This window comes from Sturnus vulgaris, chromosome 1 (assembly GCF_052056855.1).
Source record: "Sturnus vulgaris isolate bStuVul1 chromosome 1, bStuVul1.hap1, whole genome shotgun sequence".
Taxonomy (NCBI): domain Eukaryota; kingdom Metazoa; phylum Chordata; class Aves; order Passeriformes; family Sturnidae; genus Sturnus; species Sturnus vulgaris.
Window position 1 is genome coordinate 90,798,613 of NC_142243.1, and position 19,470 is coordinate 90,818,082.

Genomic DNA, 19,470 nt, shown 5'->3' on the forward strand with positions numbered 1-19,470 from the left:
CTGTATTCAAACACAATATGAAATCCTAAGTTCCCAATTCAAAAAGTTCCTGAAAACCCAGGGATAAATCCATAAATGTACTGAGGAAATACATTTTTTATTATAAAAGTTAAAATACTTATCATTGCTCAGCTCAGTGGGGCCTAGTAGGCCTAGTTAGTGGGTATTTGGTTGGTTTTATTATTTCAGCAGTATGAGATGAAAGCAACTTCTTTGACATCAGTAAGTTTATCCTTCTAACCTCTGTTATTGATAGTAGAATATCGGCAACGACTGTCCTAATTAAGTTTTAAGAGTAATCCCATTCTCCTAGTTATATGGAGAAAAGCCTGCGGTTGTGTTAGCTGGGATTGTGTTCCTTATTCAGCATTTATGTTCTTAGAATTCAAAGCAAAATAAACCCGTGGCTATGCTTTTGAAGTCCATTGCTGGGAAAATTCTAGAGCTGATACCTCTGACTCCTAAATACCCAGATCTCTGGGTTCTCACCTGTTAAAGGCTGTTTACCTAGCTTGCAGAGGGAATACTTAGTTTGGAAAATCACAGGTGCCGTAAGTAGTAGGGATGGTAACAGCAAAAAAGCCTCATATTGAATTCTTCTGCATTACAGGAGTACAAACGCAAGTTAGCCAGAGTGTCCCAAGTACGGAAAGAACTCAGGTCACGCATCCAGAACCTGCCTGATCTCTCTCGACTTCCCAACGTCACGGGCAGCCACGTACACCTACCATTTGCAGGAGACATCTACAGCGATGATTGATTACCAAACATCCCCCTATAACCTTTGCTTTTCTGTGAAATGGGGTAGGCCAGACCGATCGGTACTCTTGTAGTATTATTTTTGTATATTGTTGCAGAGTGTCAGTAAAAATACTTTAATAATTTATAAAAAATGGTTTAAAAGGTTGATTTGTTTACTATTTTATTGGCGAGGTGAACATAAGGGTACATTTATAAAAGTGGCATCTGTGTCTGTTACATGGAAGAATGAATAATTATCTTTTGTAAAGATGTTAGTTGGGTGCCCTGTAAAAAAACATGCTAAGATTTTTCTTATGTACCCTGTATTTAATGTAGATCAACATATAATCAAAACATAATCCTTACTTAAGACATTTCCGTTGCTAGTGAGGGAGTGAAATGTGGAAATTACAGGCTTATGTTTGCAAGAAGGCCGATGCAATTTAATGCAAAGTTAAAAGTGATCTTTTACTGTCCATTACATTTAAATTACCCATTCCCAAAACAATGTGGGTTTTTTGAAGTAAATGCTAACAACCAATTTTCTATTGGAAAATGTTAATCATGTTAGACTGAGCAGATCTTCAAATAACTCAAAATACTGCAATATTTTTGTATCATTTAGAAGTCAGCATGTAGAAACTATAAAATTGACCAGTTTAATTATGTTTTGAAACTGTAGCTTTTTACAGCTGCTTAGTTTCTAAATCGAGGGACCATTCATTTGTAATCTAATCCCTTTCTGGAACATCTGTTTCCATCTAAAAAGGTTAATCCCAGAAATGTGAAGCCATTTTACAGTTTTAATTAAATTGAAAGGTCATTCTCTAAACTGTCTCAATTGCTAAGTGCCCATTATTAAAATTTGACAATGTACCATCCGTACATGCAACATGATGCAGCTGTACCATACATCCTCTTCCTACTGAGAAACCCTGGAGGCCAGCATGGGCTACCACCTCCTCACCTTCACCCACTCCAGAAAATATTTCTAAATCTCAATTGTCTTTTTCTCACACAACAGGAGGAGACTGTTCAGGCCTGTGTATAAATCAAACAGCAGAAAACTATTGCCCAGTTAAAAAACTCTGTTGCATGGCATGAATGTGGTATTTCTCTGGGAACAGCTGAATTTGTGAAGAACCCTTGTGTCCATACTATGCATCAGCTTTTAGGGTCACTTAAAAACTTAAAGATACAGACAGGCATTTAGCACATTGCCAGAAGGTTCCAGCTTTTCAGTCCATGGGAATGAGCCATGTAATCATTGAGTGATTTTAAAAATGTCTGCCTGTACCTTTGGCATTTTGATGACCTTAAAAACCTGGGCTGCAAGTGTTTTGAGTTGGATATATCATAGGAGTAATTAATGATTGCATTTTGTTCATGGTTTTGCACTTGTCAGGCATTGTTTTGTACCAGTTAAGTTCACAGTTTACAAGTTTAATATGCCTCACATGAAAGCAGATTTTTTTACAAAAAGCTGTTCTTTCTTTTCAAAACCCACAACAATTCAAAATAGTCCTGGAGTGAAATTGTTCAAGGTTGTTATCTGTCACTTGTTATTGGCTTCTACAGGGCTAATCACTAGAATACTTGTAGGATGTGAATGGAGAGTAATCATTCTCTTTAAAATAGATACACTTGGACATAAGCATCTCAGTCCAATTACGTTTTCTTGTAGAAGTTGCCATGCATTAGACCTCAGTTCAGTATGGAAAAAACCTGAAAAAGACAGAAATACAAGCTGTTGACATAGCAGTCCATAGCATGCAATATAGAATACAGATGATTTAAAAAATTCTGACTGACAAATAGGAGTGCTCAAAATAGTTATCAGAGCTCACTAGATGTCCAAAAATTTCAAACTTTTTGAGTGGCAATTTTCCATTCTATAGGAAAGAAAAAAAGCTGACTATATTGAATCCAGAGGATTTAGTTTCTTTACTTTAATATGCAAAATCAAATAACATTTTTTGACATATTTCAGTGTAGATTCTTGATGAGAAAATGTTCTGATATAATTTTAATGTTTTAAATATTTCTGTTCTAGTACATTAAACTCATCACATAAATTCTTATACACATAGATGTGCATTGCAGTTGCAGTTAAAGCTCAGTTTTGCTAAAGAATAGCACCAAATTTGTAGTGAATATTAAACCAGCTTAATCTATTAAGAATTCTAAAAAAAATCTTAGAACAAGAAGCATAAATAGTGAGTTCATGGTTGAATTCCATCCATAGAAAACCTAATTTGTGCCCAGAGGTGATTATAAGTGCAGTGACAAGGCTTATTAGATTGCGCTGAAAGATCTGTCTTGGATACTCAGAATCATAGGGAACTAAGCTTAAACAGTCTTTTGCTGCCTGAATTGAAATTAGTTACAATAATAAAGTTGACTGATGAATTTTCTTGATCTCTCAAAGGTTTTAGAAAAGACACGACCCTTATTTCACTGGATTTGTTTTTCTGTTCATAAGTCCTAGTGATAACATTGCTTATCTACAGGTAATGTAAAACTGATAAAAGAATGAGGCAAAACCTCAGCTTTTTCTTGATGTATATAAGTTTTAATTTTGAGAGAGTGTTATTTTCTGGATATATTTTTCTTTATTTTACTGTGAAATTGTTTACTTCAAGGAGTTTTTCATAGCTGGGATTTTGGAAATGATCCTTCAATACTTGTTTGGGAAAAAGGACTTGTGAAAGGCAAAGGTCACTCCTGGAGCAAGTGTCATATATTAAAGGCTGAATGGGACGCTGGGTTTTTTTTTTTAATTTATATGGGAAAGGCATCAGGTATCGAGTAGTTAGGAGATTTATATTGTAATTGTAATAGTATAGCAGGAGATAGCGTGGTATGGTACAGATGCAGCCCCGTAGTGTCAAAAAATACCTCCAAATTCTCAGGTTCCAAATCTTAATGTATGTACTTCTGACATCTCAGGAAGAAAAGAGGCTGGGTGGGGAAGGGTAAGGTTCCGAGGAGACAAGAGGGAGAACATGCCTGGGTGGAAAGGTAAAGCAAACCGCATCAGCTTCCGTCAAAACAGAAATAACTGCGAGACTGGGCAGCACACTGTTTTATCTGTAGGTGGGATTGTACCACAGAACTGCTTTGGGGTGTTGCCATCCTGGGAAAGAAAATGTGTGGGCATATGCTGCCTACCTCTTCTAATGGCTCTAGGCAAACCAGAATGCCTGCCCTACAAAAGGCACAATTATAAAATATCTGAATATTTTTCATCTAATAATAAAGGCATAATAATTAGATTATTTGCTTCACTATATTGCACTTTTATTAAGCATTCTCTGAAAAAAAGCAAAAAGATTCCTGCAGCACTTTGCCATGTGAGAATGCTTACCTTGGAGGTCACTGGGACTGCTTGTATATTCTAGTATTTGCAGGCTCAAGCTGTGTTTTTTGCAGAATGTTTTGAAAGATATCAGGAATACCACCCCATTTTTGTGGTTTTAAAAATAAATGTGAAGTCCTTAGCTACAAAAATTACCATTCTTCGAAATTATGTTTCATTACTTCTTTCGGAAATAAGACTACAGCCTGCAATAATAATAGCTTGTCTGATTCACCCTGTTAATGTTTGTATTAATATATTAAAACACTTCTGTTAATCCCTAGCAACACAACCCAAACCACATGCTTATTATGTATTTTATCCGAGTAGTCTTCCGAGTGTCAAATTGAGAGCTTTCATTATGATGAAATCACATTCCTGTTTACCTGAAGTTTAAAAAAGCATTGAGTTAGGACTTGCACAGACTAGTTCTGCTCTCACAAGTCAGTGGTAACTCAGTCTGAAGAGTCGATGGTGACCCTAAACACGTACATAGGATGCAGTAGCCGGCAGCGCAGATGACCATGGAGGACGTGGAATCATACATAGGCTTGGTTGGCCCTCTGCAGAAGAGCCTTTTGAAACGTAGAGGAAATAGATCTGTAGGTGTGGGGTTTTTTCAGTGGGAAAATCAGTGAAAACCACGTCTAAAATTTGATGGTTACATTTGCAAATATTTAGGCCAGTTCTGCTCATTACATTTAATCACAGTGATTATTCCTGCAAGTGAAGAAAGCAGACTCAAACATAGTGTCTGAGGTGAAATTTTTTTTTAATGAATGACCAATTTTGTCTCGGCTCCTATTTCAGTGTGTCATTTATCTTGATTAAGTAGTAAATCTCTTCCATCGTGCTATTTAGGAATCTAATTCTGATTTCATATTTACAATAGTTAAAGTATCCTACTAAGCATGATGTTTTTGTGGGAATTTGCAAAAGTTCAATAGCACTCATTACTTGTTTGCAACAGAAATAGACTTATTTGTTAAAAGCTAACAAGAAAAGTTTGAAATGTAAAGATGTTTCATTATTGTGCTTTTCTGACAGAACCTGTAATCCTTGTGTAATTTATGTCCTCAGAATAACACCTATATGTACGCTCTTTCATATTTAATAAAACATTGTTGTAAAAACATCTTTGAAAATTATTATTCATTGCTTACCTTCTCAGTCTCATGGTGGGAAATGTCTTCAATATAAACTGCTCTCTATACTCAGGAGTCAAGCAAAATCTCATCTCAGGGATGATGCTGAGGAAATGCTTGATGCTAATTTTGAGGTTTATTACTCCCTATATTTTGTGTGACAGTTTTCAGTGAGGAAGCAGTGCATTAAAGAGTCTGAGGTCCTATCTCTAGAACTATTATTTTAAGACACACTTCTATAACATTTTCATTGTGGTATGACACAAGTACTACCAATGATACACATAGCATTGCCCAAGAGTTTTTGTGAGCAGGGAAATAACACTCACTCTCTAATCACATGCCTCTGCAGGGCCATATGCTCATCGGAGACCTTCTTGCTCTTGCTTTACAAAGTCTGGCTGAAGTTTTGCCCTCTCTGAAATCAGTGAAGGAATTTCCTCTCTCTCTCTATTCTAGCACTTCAAACACAAGCCAGTAATGTGGCCTGGCAGTGGTTTGGAGGGGAGCTCACCAAGTCTCTCACAGCCAACAGCCTTCAGTGTTTCAAGTACAGGAAGGTAATGTGTCCTGAAGGGAAGAGTGCATGACATGCATATATGTAATATATGTCTGCATATAAGCCTCTGATGTGTGCATATGTATGTATACACCTACATATATTATGTATAGAGATACATTTATACATATGTGTGTCTGTCTTTCAATATACCAATTCTGTGGAAATCCAGTTAACAGAAAAATCAGATTCTATTAAAGGCTTAGGAATAATATAAAAGCACTGGAGATTATTTCTACCCAGCATTTTGAAGCACACTTGTAAAACAAGAAAAGGCACATACTGAATGACTTCTTTCCCTTTGTTCCTAGAATAAAGTCTAATAGTTCTCAATAACAATCCCTTTTAACAACAACATCTGGACATATCTGACAACTGTGATAATTCCAAAGGAAAAAGAAGTTGTTGTTGGGAGCATGACAAGGCTCTATCTCTGTTAACAAATAACGTACTGCAAAGGTAACACACTTGGTGTGCAGAATGCCTGTAGTTCAGTGCCAACCGCCACAAAACATTTTTGGAAATGCGTAGTTTAGACAAGCTCTCTTGTGATGTGGCTAGATCACCCATTAGCTTACTCTGCACACTGGTTGTGCTCCCCCCTTCCTGTCTTTTATCCCTTATTTATAGTTTTATCCAAAAGGAATGCATTCTTGAGACTGCAAGTTGTTGTGTAAGAAGCACTGTAAACAGGGACAACAGGGAAACATGCTTTGATCTAACGAACACATTAATGTTGGGGCACCTTAAAACAGCAGATGCCTGTGCTAGTTTCACATTGGCTTCATGGGAAGAACAGCAGTACCTACTAATGTGTGCGCTTTTAATAAGAAAATTTATTGCGGAATTTGTATTTTCAAATACTTTTGTGCAATGCACAGAAGTCAACAAAATTAAGTATTTTTCAGAGGACTGGATTCTAAGTACAGCAACAGGTGAATTAATGCCAAGTTCTACTGAAAAAGGCAACACTCCAAGGTTTGTATTTTGATTAAAGAATGGCAGTTCATTTTATCCTACACGTACATAAGAGACAAAGAGCAGTGCACCCTTCAGTTATTATGCAAGTGTACAGGAGATATAAAAAGGTCACATGCCAATCTCTGAGACTCTTAAGTACAGTTTACAATTAACTATTCTCCCCTGCCCTGGACTGCTTCCCAGTCCACCAAGTTATTTGCTGGTCCTACTTCTTAAGCACTGTTCACTGAATCTGAAGGCACTTAAAGTAAACTATTCGTTAAACCAGCAAAAGAAAAGGAAAACACAGACCTTTAAATCCAAGAAAGTAAATGCTTTTAACTAATTGGCTGTATTTTTCAGGAGGGAAATGTTAAGCACCATGTGCAGAATTATCACTGCAGACTGTAAATGGGACAAGCTATAACCTCAGTCTTGAACAGTGACTTCACACTGTCCTCTCATCTCTGTGCCAAACATAAACTGAAGATCTTTAATCTTGACAATTAAATGGTCCTGGTGGGACCATTATCAGCTTCCTCAAAGGATAAATCCTGGCTTTTAATTCCTGGGGCATCAGAAACTGCAGAACATGTTCAAGATTCCCAAGCATATTAAACTGGCTATCTTCTCAACTCCCTCAGGCAGACAATCACTCCCCTTGGAAACAGAGCTTCCGTCTAAAAAATACGGTCTATGCTTCCACAAGGTACAGCTTTGTTGATTTACTAAAACTGGAGCAATATTTATTGCTGTAATCTTTATTACTTTGAAATAATATATAACTAAAGTAAAGTCAAAAAGGTTTTGAAATCTGCCTTCTGGTTTTTCTCTTTTTCTTCTAGATCAAGCATCCGTTTTAGCTTAGAAAAGTGAAATTTGGAGTTTCGTGGAGTCTTGGAAGCAGAGTTGGTTGTTGCCTGTCCGGATTCACGTGTCCTGAAAAACAAAAGATTCAAATGTCTTAAAGGGGAGAAATCTGAATTAGCATAAAGTAACTGTGAAAGCACACATACATAATTTGAGTGAAAAATATCCAAGAGAAACCGTGTATTTTTACGTGCAAGTGAGCAATCATCAGTGTTACTTTGTCATGCAAATTTTAGGATAGACATTTTGCACTGATGACACAAATGTAACTGGGCATTCTTTGCACACAGTGGTTTTTCATGATAATCTTTGATGTTAAAGGTTGGAAAATTAAAATTGATATCCTCAAACATACCAACTGAGAAATACACTAAGTTATCAATTTAAACTTTATTAAATGACTGATCTAAAACCAACAAGATGCAATACACTCTACTTGGCAAAGGGCTGCTTTAAATAGGAAAGAAACAGATACCTGGAAAGTGACGAGGGACTGTTCCCTTTAGATCCCAACCTACTGCAGCTTACAGGTGTCATTTTCTTTGCAGACTGAATTTTTGTATCTGGTGTCTTCAGGCTAGATTTGATACCTGGAGTGCCACAATTTTGTGTTCTGGTAGCCAGAAAATCCCTGCTTTCACCATAATGTCTCGTTGTTTTGTTGCAAGATTTGCAAGTAATCAGCTATGGAGAGAAGAAAGTAAATGTCAAGCTGCCTTTCAATCTTTCCACCATTTTATTATAAAGCCGTTAGAAGAATTATCCAAACTGTTCTCCAAATACCATGACACAAATTAAATATTTGCTTAAGCAAAACATGTGATACTAAAAAGTAACATACACTTTGTAATTCGGATTTTAATTCTTAAGCCAAACACATCCTTTGGGTTTATCTAGAAATTACTCCAATTCTCTACAAACTAATTTCAGGAGACCCTTACTGCTGAATGTGAAATACAGAGAACAATGCTGTCAACACAGACGAAACAGCACCTGAACTGGGCAAATCATATTTTGAGTGTACAAGAGACACTGAGTATACCAAAGTACTCCAATACATTAGGTATTTGGCTAAAAAATACCACATTCTGTGTCATCTAAAGTCATTAGCATATTCTACCCTTAATGAAGTTATATTGCACACTTTTCAGGGAATCTTGGGATAAAATATTTAAACTACCAAACTCTCAAACGCAGATGTCCACTTTACTAAAAACAGCAAGTCTCAGTAAACAAATATGAGGCTTTGAATTGGGTAAAAGTACTTACTACAATAAGGAGCATGTTCTAAACAAAGGGCACTTTCTCTTCTCTCAGTGTACCTCTGGCTGCAGGGAACTTCAGCAGCACACCAAGCTGAGAGGTGCATCAGAACCAATCACATCACCCAGTCACACAGACTGTCAGGCATTCCTGATATCCCTTACTGCCATGGCAACTACTCACACTAAGAGATACAAAAGTAATACAGCCAGACAGCTTTCTGAGGCACCAATTAGACTGACAGAAAATCAGTTATGTGATGCTTCTGGTTAAAAATAACATACTCAAAAGACTGTCACAAAAATGTCTAAGCAGTTTTGATTTATACCAAGCCATTCTTCATTTCAAAGTGTGTCAATTTAACTAAATTCAGATAGTTTATAAAAATTACATTTAGAGATGCTGAAATTAAACGTTTTTAGTTAAGCGTTTTGACATTGTGTTTTGTCAGCCTAATGAACTAAAAAAAAATGGCATTAAGTGCTCAGGTATTGATGTATTTTTAGTTCTTCTAAATGAAATACAGGTGGGAAACAAACTCAGCATCACATGGTGAATTAGCACTGTGAAGAATACAAATGGAGGTGACCACTTTACAATGCAGGAATTACTGGATTAATTATAGCACTTCACAGCTAATTTCCACTCCCTGAAATGGATCAGCAGTTAACTCCAAAAATGTTTAAAGCCCTGAAACAGTCCCTATGTTATACTCCTTTTTATGGCAGAAGCAATCTAAAATCAAGTTCTACTTGCTAAGAAAGTTCTCAGAGGTTCAACCTGTCACACTTGCTCGCTTTAATTTCCAACCACACTGAAATTTTCATTTGCACAAGTCTCAGGTATTAGATTACAGGGATCTACATTGCTAATTCCGAAAGCTGCCAGTTGCTGACAGCATTTTAAAGACTTGAAATAAGAAACACTTAAATCATAATCCACAGGACAAATTCAAACTCAACAAAACACAAGCACAGCAAATTGTAATTACATACCAAAATCAAAATATTATCCAGAGTTTAAACTGGACCTATTTAAACTGAATTTTAAACTACTCATATGAATGCACAGTGTGTCCCTAACAAACACTCTCTAGCCACACAAGAAGTCTAAGAGCCCATCATCATTTCATAGAACACTGCTCTGTTCATCAGTTGCTTAAAGAGACAGTTCTTAATGTACCCTCAACATTTGTGATCCCAGAAAAATAAAGCAAATACTTCAGCTTGAAGAATCACAGAACATCTTGAGTTGGAAGGGACCTACATGCATCATCAAATTTCAGCTCCTAGCCCAGCACAGGACATGCCAGGAATCACACCATGTGCCTGAGACTGTTGTCCCAATGCTTCTTGAACTCCTGTAAGCCTTGGTGCTGTGACCCCCTCCCTGGGGAGCCTGTTCCAGTGCCCAACCACCCTCTGGGTGAAAAACCTTTTCAGACATCCTTTCTGAAGCTCAACTGTGACCTACAATTTGGGGAGAGTGCCTTTATGAAGCATCTTATTTTGCTCTGACAGCCAAGAACCTTGGTGCTATTTCCTCAGTTTCTTTTTTTTTATTAATTCTAATAATTTTTGGTTTCACAAAATTCACTCCTTGGAAAATTCCAAGTGTGCCAGCAACTGCTGGGCACAATAGAGTCCTGTCTCATTTATTACAACAACCATTCACATGATCTGTTTTTAAAACAGTACATACCTTGGCAACACTAGATTAAATGTTCAGTATTATTCTTCCAATAGTAATTAAATGTCACATTCCTGAGTACTTCTAGGAAAAATAACTAAGCCCTCGAGAAAAACATAAACTTGTTGAAATTACCTCTGGGGTTTAGTTTTGAAAGACTTCCTATAAACAGCAATATTCAGACAAATGTAAAAAATTATATTAATACAGATGGTAATAATAATCTGATGTAGCCATGAGAGGCTAGTGAAATACGTGAAGTAAAGTTTGTGTCAAAACATATTTGCTTAACAACTTATAAACTGAAACAAAGGCAGTAAATGAGATGTTTGTGTAGCTTCTCTAACATGTAGTGTCACAAGGTTTTTTTTTGGAGAGAAAAAAGCTTACTGGTCTTGTCACTGTGTTCATGACCTATTGTGGAAGGTAGATTTTAAAATAATTCATTTATACATAGAAGTTATTCCAAAAAGAAAGGAAGAGTTTTATGCTCGTAATAAAGAAATGTGTGGGCTTCTCTTCTAAGAGAAAGGCTTCTGTGTATTCTTTTTTTATGCCACTGAAATAGGGACATGTAATTTAGGGAATATCATGTACTTGTCAGATCCAAATAAATGTCCTTACCAGAACGCTTCTTGACTCCTTGTACTTTCTCAAAAGCTTTGTCTGTTTCATGTTAAGTTTATGATTCTTTGCCTCTCGTTTAAGAACTTTCTCTATCTGTGGAGTTACTTTCATCTTTGGTTTGAGGCGCACCCGGTAGCTGTCAGGAACCAGGAACTGGAAGCAGTAAGGACATATCCTTTCTAATCCATGTTCATTAGCTACAGATAAATAAAGGCAAAAGGATGAAATAACTATGTTGTATAAGCAAACTTTAAAATGGTGTGTTTCAATTTTGACATTACCTAAGTACCTAAGTGTTTCTGTGTTTAAAAAAACACTAGAACACAAGAGGAAGCTGAGCACCAGAATGTGCTCAGCTGAGCACAATTCAGACTAAGTTAATGAAAGGCACAAGTTTACACAATATGTAACTATGGGCTTTCATGAAAAAATGCAATTCCTTGCTAAAAATCTTTAGCAACGGAGGCTCACAATTCTGCAAAGAACTCCATACCAGATCAGGGACACCAAAGCCTTGTAAAGCTCTTTGCCCATTTTAAGTGTGAGAAGATGCCATGACCTCAGGCTACAATGAAGAAACGCTTTGAGATAAATTTCAGGCCAGTAAGAGGCTCGCTCCTGGCATCTGCCTCATTAGCTCCTGCTGCTGGAGCTGGACTCGGGCGCCTCTCCTTAAACCCGCTGGGGACACCTGGCCCTGCTTCCTGGCGAGCTCCGCACTGCTGCCGGCACCCCAAAACGCAGCCGTGCGGGGCCAGTGCAGGGACAAGGGGAAAACAGAGGGAAAGGGCGAGCCGGCATTCATTCATTCATTCATTCATTCATTCATTCATTCATTCCCACGCTCCCGTCCTTGCGCAGCCGCCGCGCGCTGCTCTCCCACGGCAGGAGCCTCGGCTGGAGCGCGCCGGGATCACGGGAAGCCCGGCTCCGGAGCCCCTTCCTCCGGCCCGGCTGCACCGCCTGCGCCCGGGGCCCCTCACTCGCCTCGGGAACTGCGGAGCATCCACCTGCGCGGGAGAGAGGGAAAGCGTCAGGGCTCGGCCGCCGGCACAGGCGGCGACATCCCGCGCGTCACCGCCGGGCTCTCCCACCGCCCGTCCCCGCCCCGCCGCGATTCCTTACAGCAGGAATCGCGCCTGCCCCGGGCAGACTCCCGCGAGCTGCTCCGCCGCCGCCAGCAGCAGCCGCCGCCCCATGGCGCCGAGCCCCCGCCCCGCCGGAAGGGAAGGGAAGGGAAGGAAGGGAAGGCGGACGATGTGCAGCGCTGGGCCGGGCCCCGGCGGCACCGCGGCCGCAGCACCAGGGTACCGGGCTGGGCCGGGCCCCGGGCTCGGGGCAGCGCAGGGCTGGAGGGCAGCGGGCCCCGGCTGTGTGCCCGGGGCTGGGGGAGCCGGGAGGGACCGGGGGAACCCAACCCAGCCCAACCCAACCCAGCCCAGCCCAGCCCAGCCCGGGCCGGGCCGGGCCGGGCCCGCTCGGAGCGCGATACCCGCCTCGCCCAGGGAGCTGCTTGTGTCCCCGGCCGTGTGGAAAGTTTTTCCCGCAGGAAAGGAAACTTTTACTTTAGGGAAAATAACGTGACGAAGGACAGCTTTACGTTGAGGGCGGCAGAGCTCTTAGGCTGGCCCAGAGAACTGATGGAATCTCCTTCTCTGGAGACGTTCCAAACCCACCTGGATGCGTTCCTGTGCCACCTGCTCCAGGAGACCCTGCCTTGGCACTGGGGCTGGGCTGGATGATTTCCAGAGGCCCCTTCAAACCGTAACAATTTTGGGATTCTGTGGGGAAAAAACACGAAAAACCACCAAACCTCCAAACCCGACAGATTGCTCTGTGAGGGGTTGTCAGGTGAACGATCTGCAGCAGCAGCTCCAGAAATCTGCCTGATGCTCAGCAATGCTGAACTTCATCTGTCACCCTCTCTATTTGAGGCGCCTTTTCCGTGGATTTTGGCGACTCTAGACTTTTCTTTATCACTCTGCAAATGTACCCCCATTTAAAAAACCCCAAAAAACAAACAGACAAAACCAAACCCAAACAAACAAAACAAAACAAACCCCCCCAAACCTCCCCCCTCACCCCCTAAAAAGCCCCAAAACCATATCCTCGGCTTTCCACCGTTTGAGGTGTGTTTTACTAATTCCCTCGGCCCTGTTCATTTGCTGGACGTTTTTATCCCTTGGTCTATTGGTAATGGTGTTCATTTAGGAGAGGTATTCAGCTGAGCAGGCTTCGATATTCTATCAAGGCATTTGAATAAATATAATTATTTCTTATTTTCTGACATAGAGTAGCCAAGGGCTTTAGAAATAGAAAAGCAAGGGGGAAAAGGAATTTCAAGGCTTCCTTTAAGAGAGCTTTACTGCACAGTCAATAAATCTGGACTTGTTAATGAAATGTTCATAATGGGTACAATCAAAGCCTCTGTTGACTCTAATTTTTTTTTTTTATGAAATGAATTTTTTCATTTAACTTTCCAATATTACATTTTTGTTGTCACATTGCTGGCTTTTTTGATCCTAATTTTCGAGTGAACTACCTTTTCTGAGTGGAAGAGCAGGGATGTCACGTAATATCTATTCAAAACACAACCAGTATTCATTACTCAATGGATTTTTTTGGCAAATTAAATATTCCCATTTATTAATACTGGAGGGGGAAAGTGAAAGTAATTTTTGAACACAAGTAAACAAAAACAATTCCAACATTTTTTTGAGGGGTGCGTCTGTGTTTATATTTTTTTTAAGCATGTTTGTTCCCTAGGGAAATTGGTTGTGGAGGAAGAATGGTGAGGCAAGATAGTGCCACGTTCTTTCACAGCTTCTGCCTAGATAAAGGGAAATGTGCTAGGGATTTCTTCTTTTGCCTGGAGCTGGGACCTGACTCCTCCCTGCCCCTGGAGCAGTGCAGGTGGGCCAGAGCATCTGCACCAGCACCATGGATTAACTTTTTCTTGTGAGAACAAGTGCCTGAGCGACCTGATTAACCAGCACTTATTAAGCAGTGACTAACACAATGCAAAGGATTAATTTATATTCCCCCCCTCCACCTTCACTTTTGCACTCTTTATACTCCGGCTTTTGTCTCCCTCAGTCTCTTCTAGTCCGCCTGAAATGCTTATACTCCTTTTTTTCCTTCTGCTCCTGAGATAACACTGGGCCATTCCTTTTTTTCAATCTTAGTTTGCTGGATTCTTTTTGCATTGTAGATCATCTTTGTCCAAAAAGCAGAGCAAACAGCCACTCTCAGTGCCATCCACACACAGGGTGATGTGCCTCGTCCCAGGTCCCGTCACATGAGGCTTTCCCATATTAGCTGTGCTGCTGAATGTGCTGAACGAAGCTCTAGGGACAAAGGGGAAATGGCCAAAAACCATGGCCTCAAATTCACGACTCGCTACCAGCCCCTTCCTGCAGAACTCCCATCAAAGGCAGTATTTCTGTGCATCCAGTGCTGGCAGGACCCAACCCTTAAAACCAGACAACCCTCAGATCCCCGGCACAGTATTTATGGCATCAGTGGGATTAATTCATCCGCATTTCAAGGCAGAACGCATTCGTCTCTACTTTTTCCTGGCTTTTGTTCAACAAAAAAACAAAAGCCCACGTTAGCAGAGCCATGTTAGGAACTGCTTCCTCCGTCTGTTGTTTAGCGTTTTGTAGCTACCACGGCTGGCCAACAGGCTGTAAATCTTGCCCGGTGTTTTTTAACAAAGGAAAAAAATAGAATGATTTGTGTTGACTTTTGGGCACCGTGTATCATGATCGATCCGGGGGAGGGCGGCGGGGAGCGCGTACCGCGTATCTGTTGCTCGCCGCTTCTCCGGGAAGGAGGCGTGAGCCAGCAGTCAGTAGAGGGCAATAGAGAAATACAGTTTGTGATGCCTAAAGGATTTGAAGCCCTGATTATGTGTTTACAGAAAAGAAAAAGAAGAAAAGAAGAGCCAGGAGGATAGGTTGTTCAGTTTACTACCGGAGACCTGACTGTGACAGACCACCAGGAAAAGAAAATTTTCAAAGAGAGTAAAGAAGACCTTCTGCAGCGTCTGCAAGTCTCTCCTTTTTTCTTCAGAGTTACGTAGGATAACTTAGCCAGAACTTATTGATGTCTGCATGTTCAGTGGACTCGGGAATGGATTGGGAGATGCGGAAACGTACTCTTTGGAAGAAACAGAAGAGGAGGCATTTCAAAGATCCTGCAGGTGACAAAGGTGAGCAAACTCACAGCTTCTCTTTCACCTGAGATAATAAATGTTCAGTCAGCTGTATAAAAGTCATGAACACACTGAGTGAGTGATTGAAATTATATCAGAATTTTGCTTTTTCAGGCATGCTTCTGCAAGATTCATTTTCTGACGGAAAAAGGAGGATAGTGATGCTACAAGGATAAGCATTTCCAAGCATATGTTATTTTGGAGACATGCTAAAAACAGTGACCTCTTTTATGTGTCATATTTTGTATCAGAACTGTTTGAAACTGCTGATCGTTTTACAAGGTTTATGTGCTATAGTTCCTAGTTTCTCTAGTTTACAGAGAAATATATAAAAAAGATGTGACTGTTGTTGTTCCTTTTAGAGGGGATTTTTGCTCAGCTTTTAGACAAATATGACTTGGAGGTTTGGAGAAATCTATTAAGAGATTTTTGGATGCATACTGGGAATACCCTCAGGTTTTTCAAAGGCTTTTTAATCGGAAAGATATTGAGAAGTGATAACTAAGAATATAGTAATAACAAAAGGCATTAAGCCATAGAAATCAAGAGGGTGGCAGAGGATTGGGAAAGCAGAAAAAAACCCACAAGAGACTAAGTTAGAAAATAAACATGTGAAACACTTTTCCATTGCCAAGATCTCAGCTGGTGTCACCATAACACTTGGAAAATATCCTCAGGATGCCTGGAACCATTAAAGCAGTACAGATTATCAGAGGATAAACTTCCACTTCAGCTGCCACTGCTACCAGAAGTGGCCAATAAGAAATGTTTGGGAAATGAAAGATGAAGAATCAAACCATTGACATTCTGGGGATATCACAGAGCAAATGCAAGGGTATCTAGAGGTCACTAAGACAGTACCCATTTGAAACAGGGCAGGCTGATAAATAAAAGAAATAAATCATATTCTGAAACAAACCATCAGCTTTTAAAAGCTAAATAATGGACAAGTTATCTGGTGTTCCTCCTGAGCCTGGATTTATTTTGTAAGTGGTATGATAGGTAAGGCTATGACACAGTGATTTGTAAAAGGTTAGTGTGTTTTTTGTTAGTTTATACATTGTTTAAAATACAGCTTCCTTGCTGTATGTACCTGAAGGAGGTGAAAGATAACGTATACAAAGCATGCCATTATTTCCTGTGAGTTGGCACAGGGAATGACAGAATGGAGAATGAAGAGAGAGAATGGACCCAATGACTATCAGAAACCACCTGATCTTGAAAACTACAAGTTCCCGTTTCCATTTCTTTTTCCTTTTATTCAATTTCCACTACTCTGCATCTTCTTGTATACTTGTAAATCCATTCTCTCCAAAGATAATAGAAATTAAAGATAGTATTGGAAAAAAACCTCAGAGAGAAATATTCACACAGCTTAATAGTGCCAACTCTTCTTTAAAGCGGTCTCTAGTAGAAATTGTTAACTCTGTATCTAAGATGTGAAGCTCTAGGGCAATCAGCATTCTCTTACAGCTGATACCTATTTTCAGTGAAATTAGCAGGGTTGCTTTTTGGTGTTAGGTCTCTACAAATACAGTCAAAGGGGTTTTTGTAGTGGAGAGCCATGCAGGTCAGCGGCTGGGGCTGAGGAATGGGAGCTGCTGCTCCTTGAAGTCCAGGCCTTGCTTTGTCCCTGTGTGACTTTGTGGTACATTAGGCTTGTTTATGGTCAGCTCGTGAAGTGGCCAGCCTGGCACCTTGCCTGTGCCAAGGACTGGGCTTTGAATGGCAGGGTGCAGGTTGTGCAAGGAGGCCCTCCTTCCACGCAGGTTATGGGAAAGGCCATCGCCAGGTTCCACTGTCCTTCAGTACACAGACAAACATATCTGTATGCTAGTTCTGCCTGTAAGTCCTTGTCACCTTGAGTCCGAATAAGCTATTCCTTAATTTTCACTCACAGAACAGTTGTCTAAAAATGTTGAAATCTTAAGCCAAAGTTTCACCTGTGAAAAAGATGCTGCTAATTAATGTGTTAATTGTCATGTAAACCCCTTTGCTTAATGAGATGTGAAATAGTCCCTGCTGTTAGGAATATCAGTGTGCACAGGAGTTTGTCCCAGGCATTTGGGGTCATTTATTGCTGTGCTGCGGCACAACCCAGGGCTGCTATTTCAGCTTCTTGCCAAAATAGAAACGTTTACTTTCTGATGAGTCATCTGGGTTTCACTGAGATCTTGCAAAGTTCCCCCATTCTTCTTTGCCGTGGAGTCCAGGCCCTGCCCTGGAGGCCTTGCTTTCCCTGGAAGAGATGGGGTGGAACCTGCTTCAGCAGCTGTCAGCTCCATTCCTTAATTAACTTGGAGCAGACTGCTAATGAATGATATGGAGCGTTTTCCCTGTCACTGGAGCTGAACATGCAGCATTCCCAGCCTCTCCTGGCCAGCAGTGTGCCAGAGAGTGCTGGCAACTGAGTCGGAGTTTGCCACACATTGTGCTAAATGTTACCTGCATCGAGACAGGAAGGGAACTAGGTCAACCAAAGGTGGCAGCTTTAATCTATTTTCCAGGTTGGTCATGCTTATTACAAACAACACAGAAGAACTGTATGTTTCGAGAAAATATTTCCTTGCATTTTTTCCTTCTAGTGAAAAAGGGGGTAGAGGAAGATTCCTTTATTTTCTTTCTTTCTGCTTTAAATTATTTCCTTTCCCTTTTAATTCTGAATGATCTGTTCTAAGGTGGCACTGGCTTGAGTATGAGTGAGGCTGGACCAGATGACCTCTAGAGATTTCCAACCTTATCCTGTAATTTTCAACAATCATGCTGTTATTTTGGATTCCTTCTGACTCCAAATTACCTGGGAGAGAAAAAAAACCCCACCACTATTTAAAGATAATTTTCTTTCCCCTTAAGTTATTATTTTAATTCATTTGAAAATGCACCAGGGAAAATAAAAGCCAGATAGTTCTAATAAATAACCGTGTTATGGAATAGTTCTTTGCAGTTGTTGGTTTCTGAGTTTTGTCATAAAATACTTTAATTACCACGTTCAGGCTGCTTTGCAGAATTGCTGTTAGGCAGAAATGTAGTCAGCTGAGGGATAAACTGTTTGAGGGTGTACTCCCTGCTGCAGTCGAAAAGTGGCTTTTCACACCTGTTTATAGTATCCTAAGTTGGTCTTGTGTTTGAGAAGCTGGTGTCATTGCTGATTCTTCCACTTCTGTGCCTGGTGACTCGGATGGTAAGAAGGGGTGAAATATTTACTGCTAAAGTGTGTGAAATAATATGAATTTGAAAAATCCATATTGCTTTTTCAGTAATCCATTTTAGCTAAATTCATTCCAAATTAAACTGTTTGCCCAGCTGACATCCTTAATTCATCACCCTGGCTGGAACCAAAATCTTCAAAGCCATTTACAACAGCTAAACAAACATGTCTTCCATTAGCTTCGATTATAATGCCTGATGAAGTGCACAGAGTGGATCTGAATCTTTAGATATGACAGTGAGGGATATAATTTAAACACAGGAGAGGTAACAGAATCGGGTGATGCTTAGAGTGAGCTTTAATCCAGAGTTTCACAGTCAAATATAGGTGGGTGGTGCAGCACTTCGTATCTACTTCAAAACTGCTGCTGCTGAGGCACAGTGGTAGCACAACATATTATAACTGCACTAGGAAGTGAGCACTTGGGTTTTCATTGCAGGTAATGGGGCCTTGTCCCCAAAACCTACTCCTCTTCTAAAGGATAAACTGGATGTAACTACCTCCTAAGTGTGAAGCAGCTACAGTAAAGGGGAAAAACTCCATGTGGCACCGATTTAATTAGAATGCACTATCATTACCTTGATTAGTGATGGAAAACAGGAAACTTCTTCAGTGAGGGTTGTATTATAGCTGCACAATTCTCCAGTAGTAAAAGGATTTAACCTTTGTGAGCTTGGCCTGCTTGCAGGCCCTCAGCTTTCCTGTGCTCCTCAGAGACTTTGTACAGAAAAAAAAAACAGCAAGGGGTAGATAATTCAATAGCAGATTCCATTTTCTAAAATCCAGAGGCCTCTGCTTTAAGCATCCCAAGCCAGAAAAAGCTCACACTAGTTG

At 40.2% G+C, this 19,470-nt stretch overlaps 3 protein-coding genes across 20 annotated transcripts in view; 2 read left to right on the forward strand and 1 right to left on the reverse strand.

The window, feature by feature from the left end:
* The window catches only part of RPRD1A (regulation of nuclear pre-mRNA domain containing 1A), a 43,545-nt gene extending 38,311 nt beyond the window's left edge, over positions 1–5,234 (forward strand). The window contains exon 7 of the mRNA XM_014887985.2: positions 611–5,234. Within this exon, the coding sequence (XP_014743471.1) occupies positions 611–760 (150 nt within the window). The 3' untranslated portion in view covers positions 761–5,234. The remainder of the gene's footprint in view (positions 1–610) is intronic.
* A 1,385-nt stretch (positions 5,235–6,619) lies between these two features.
* Positions 6,620–12,445, reverse strand: RMP24 (ribonuclease MRP subunit p24). The gene is made up of 5 exons (XM_014887986.2): positions 12,338–12,445; positions 12,200–12,222; positions 11,210–11,409; positions 8,109–8,317; positions 6,620–7,702 (listed from the first exon to the last, which is right to left on the reverse strand). The coding sequence occupies exons 1-5, from the start codon at positions 12,409–12,411 to the stop codon at positions 7,549–7,551; spliced, it is 660 nt and encodes a 219-aa protein (XP_014743472.2). The 5' UTR covers positions 12,412–12,445; the 3' UTR covers positions 6,620–7,548.
* Positions 12,446–15,023: 2,578 nt separating this feature from the next.
* The window catches only part of LOC148225349 (uncharacterized), a 100,735-nt gene continuing 96,288 nt past the window's right edge, over positions 15,024–19,470 (forward strand). For 4 of the 18 annotated variants that reach the window (XM_088171552.1, XM_088171562.1, XM_088171565.1 and 1 more), the window contains exon 1: positions 15,024–15,425. The gene's annotated coding sequence lies outside the window, so the exon portion shown is untranslated. The remainder of the gene's footprint in view (positions 15,426–19,470) is intronic. The other 14 variants (XR_015806090.1, XR_015806094.1, XR_015806092.1 and 11 more) reach the window with 9 other exon arrangements.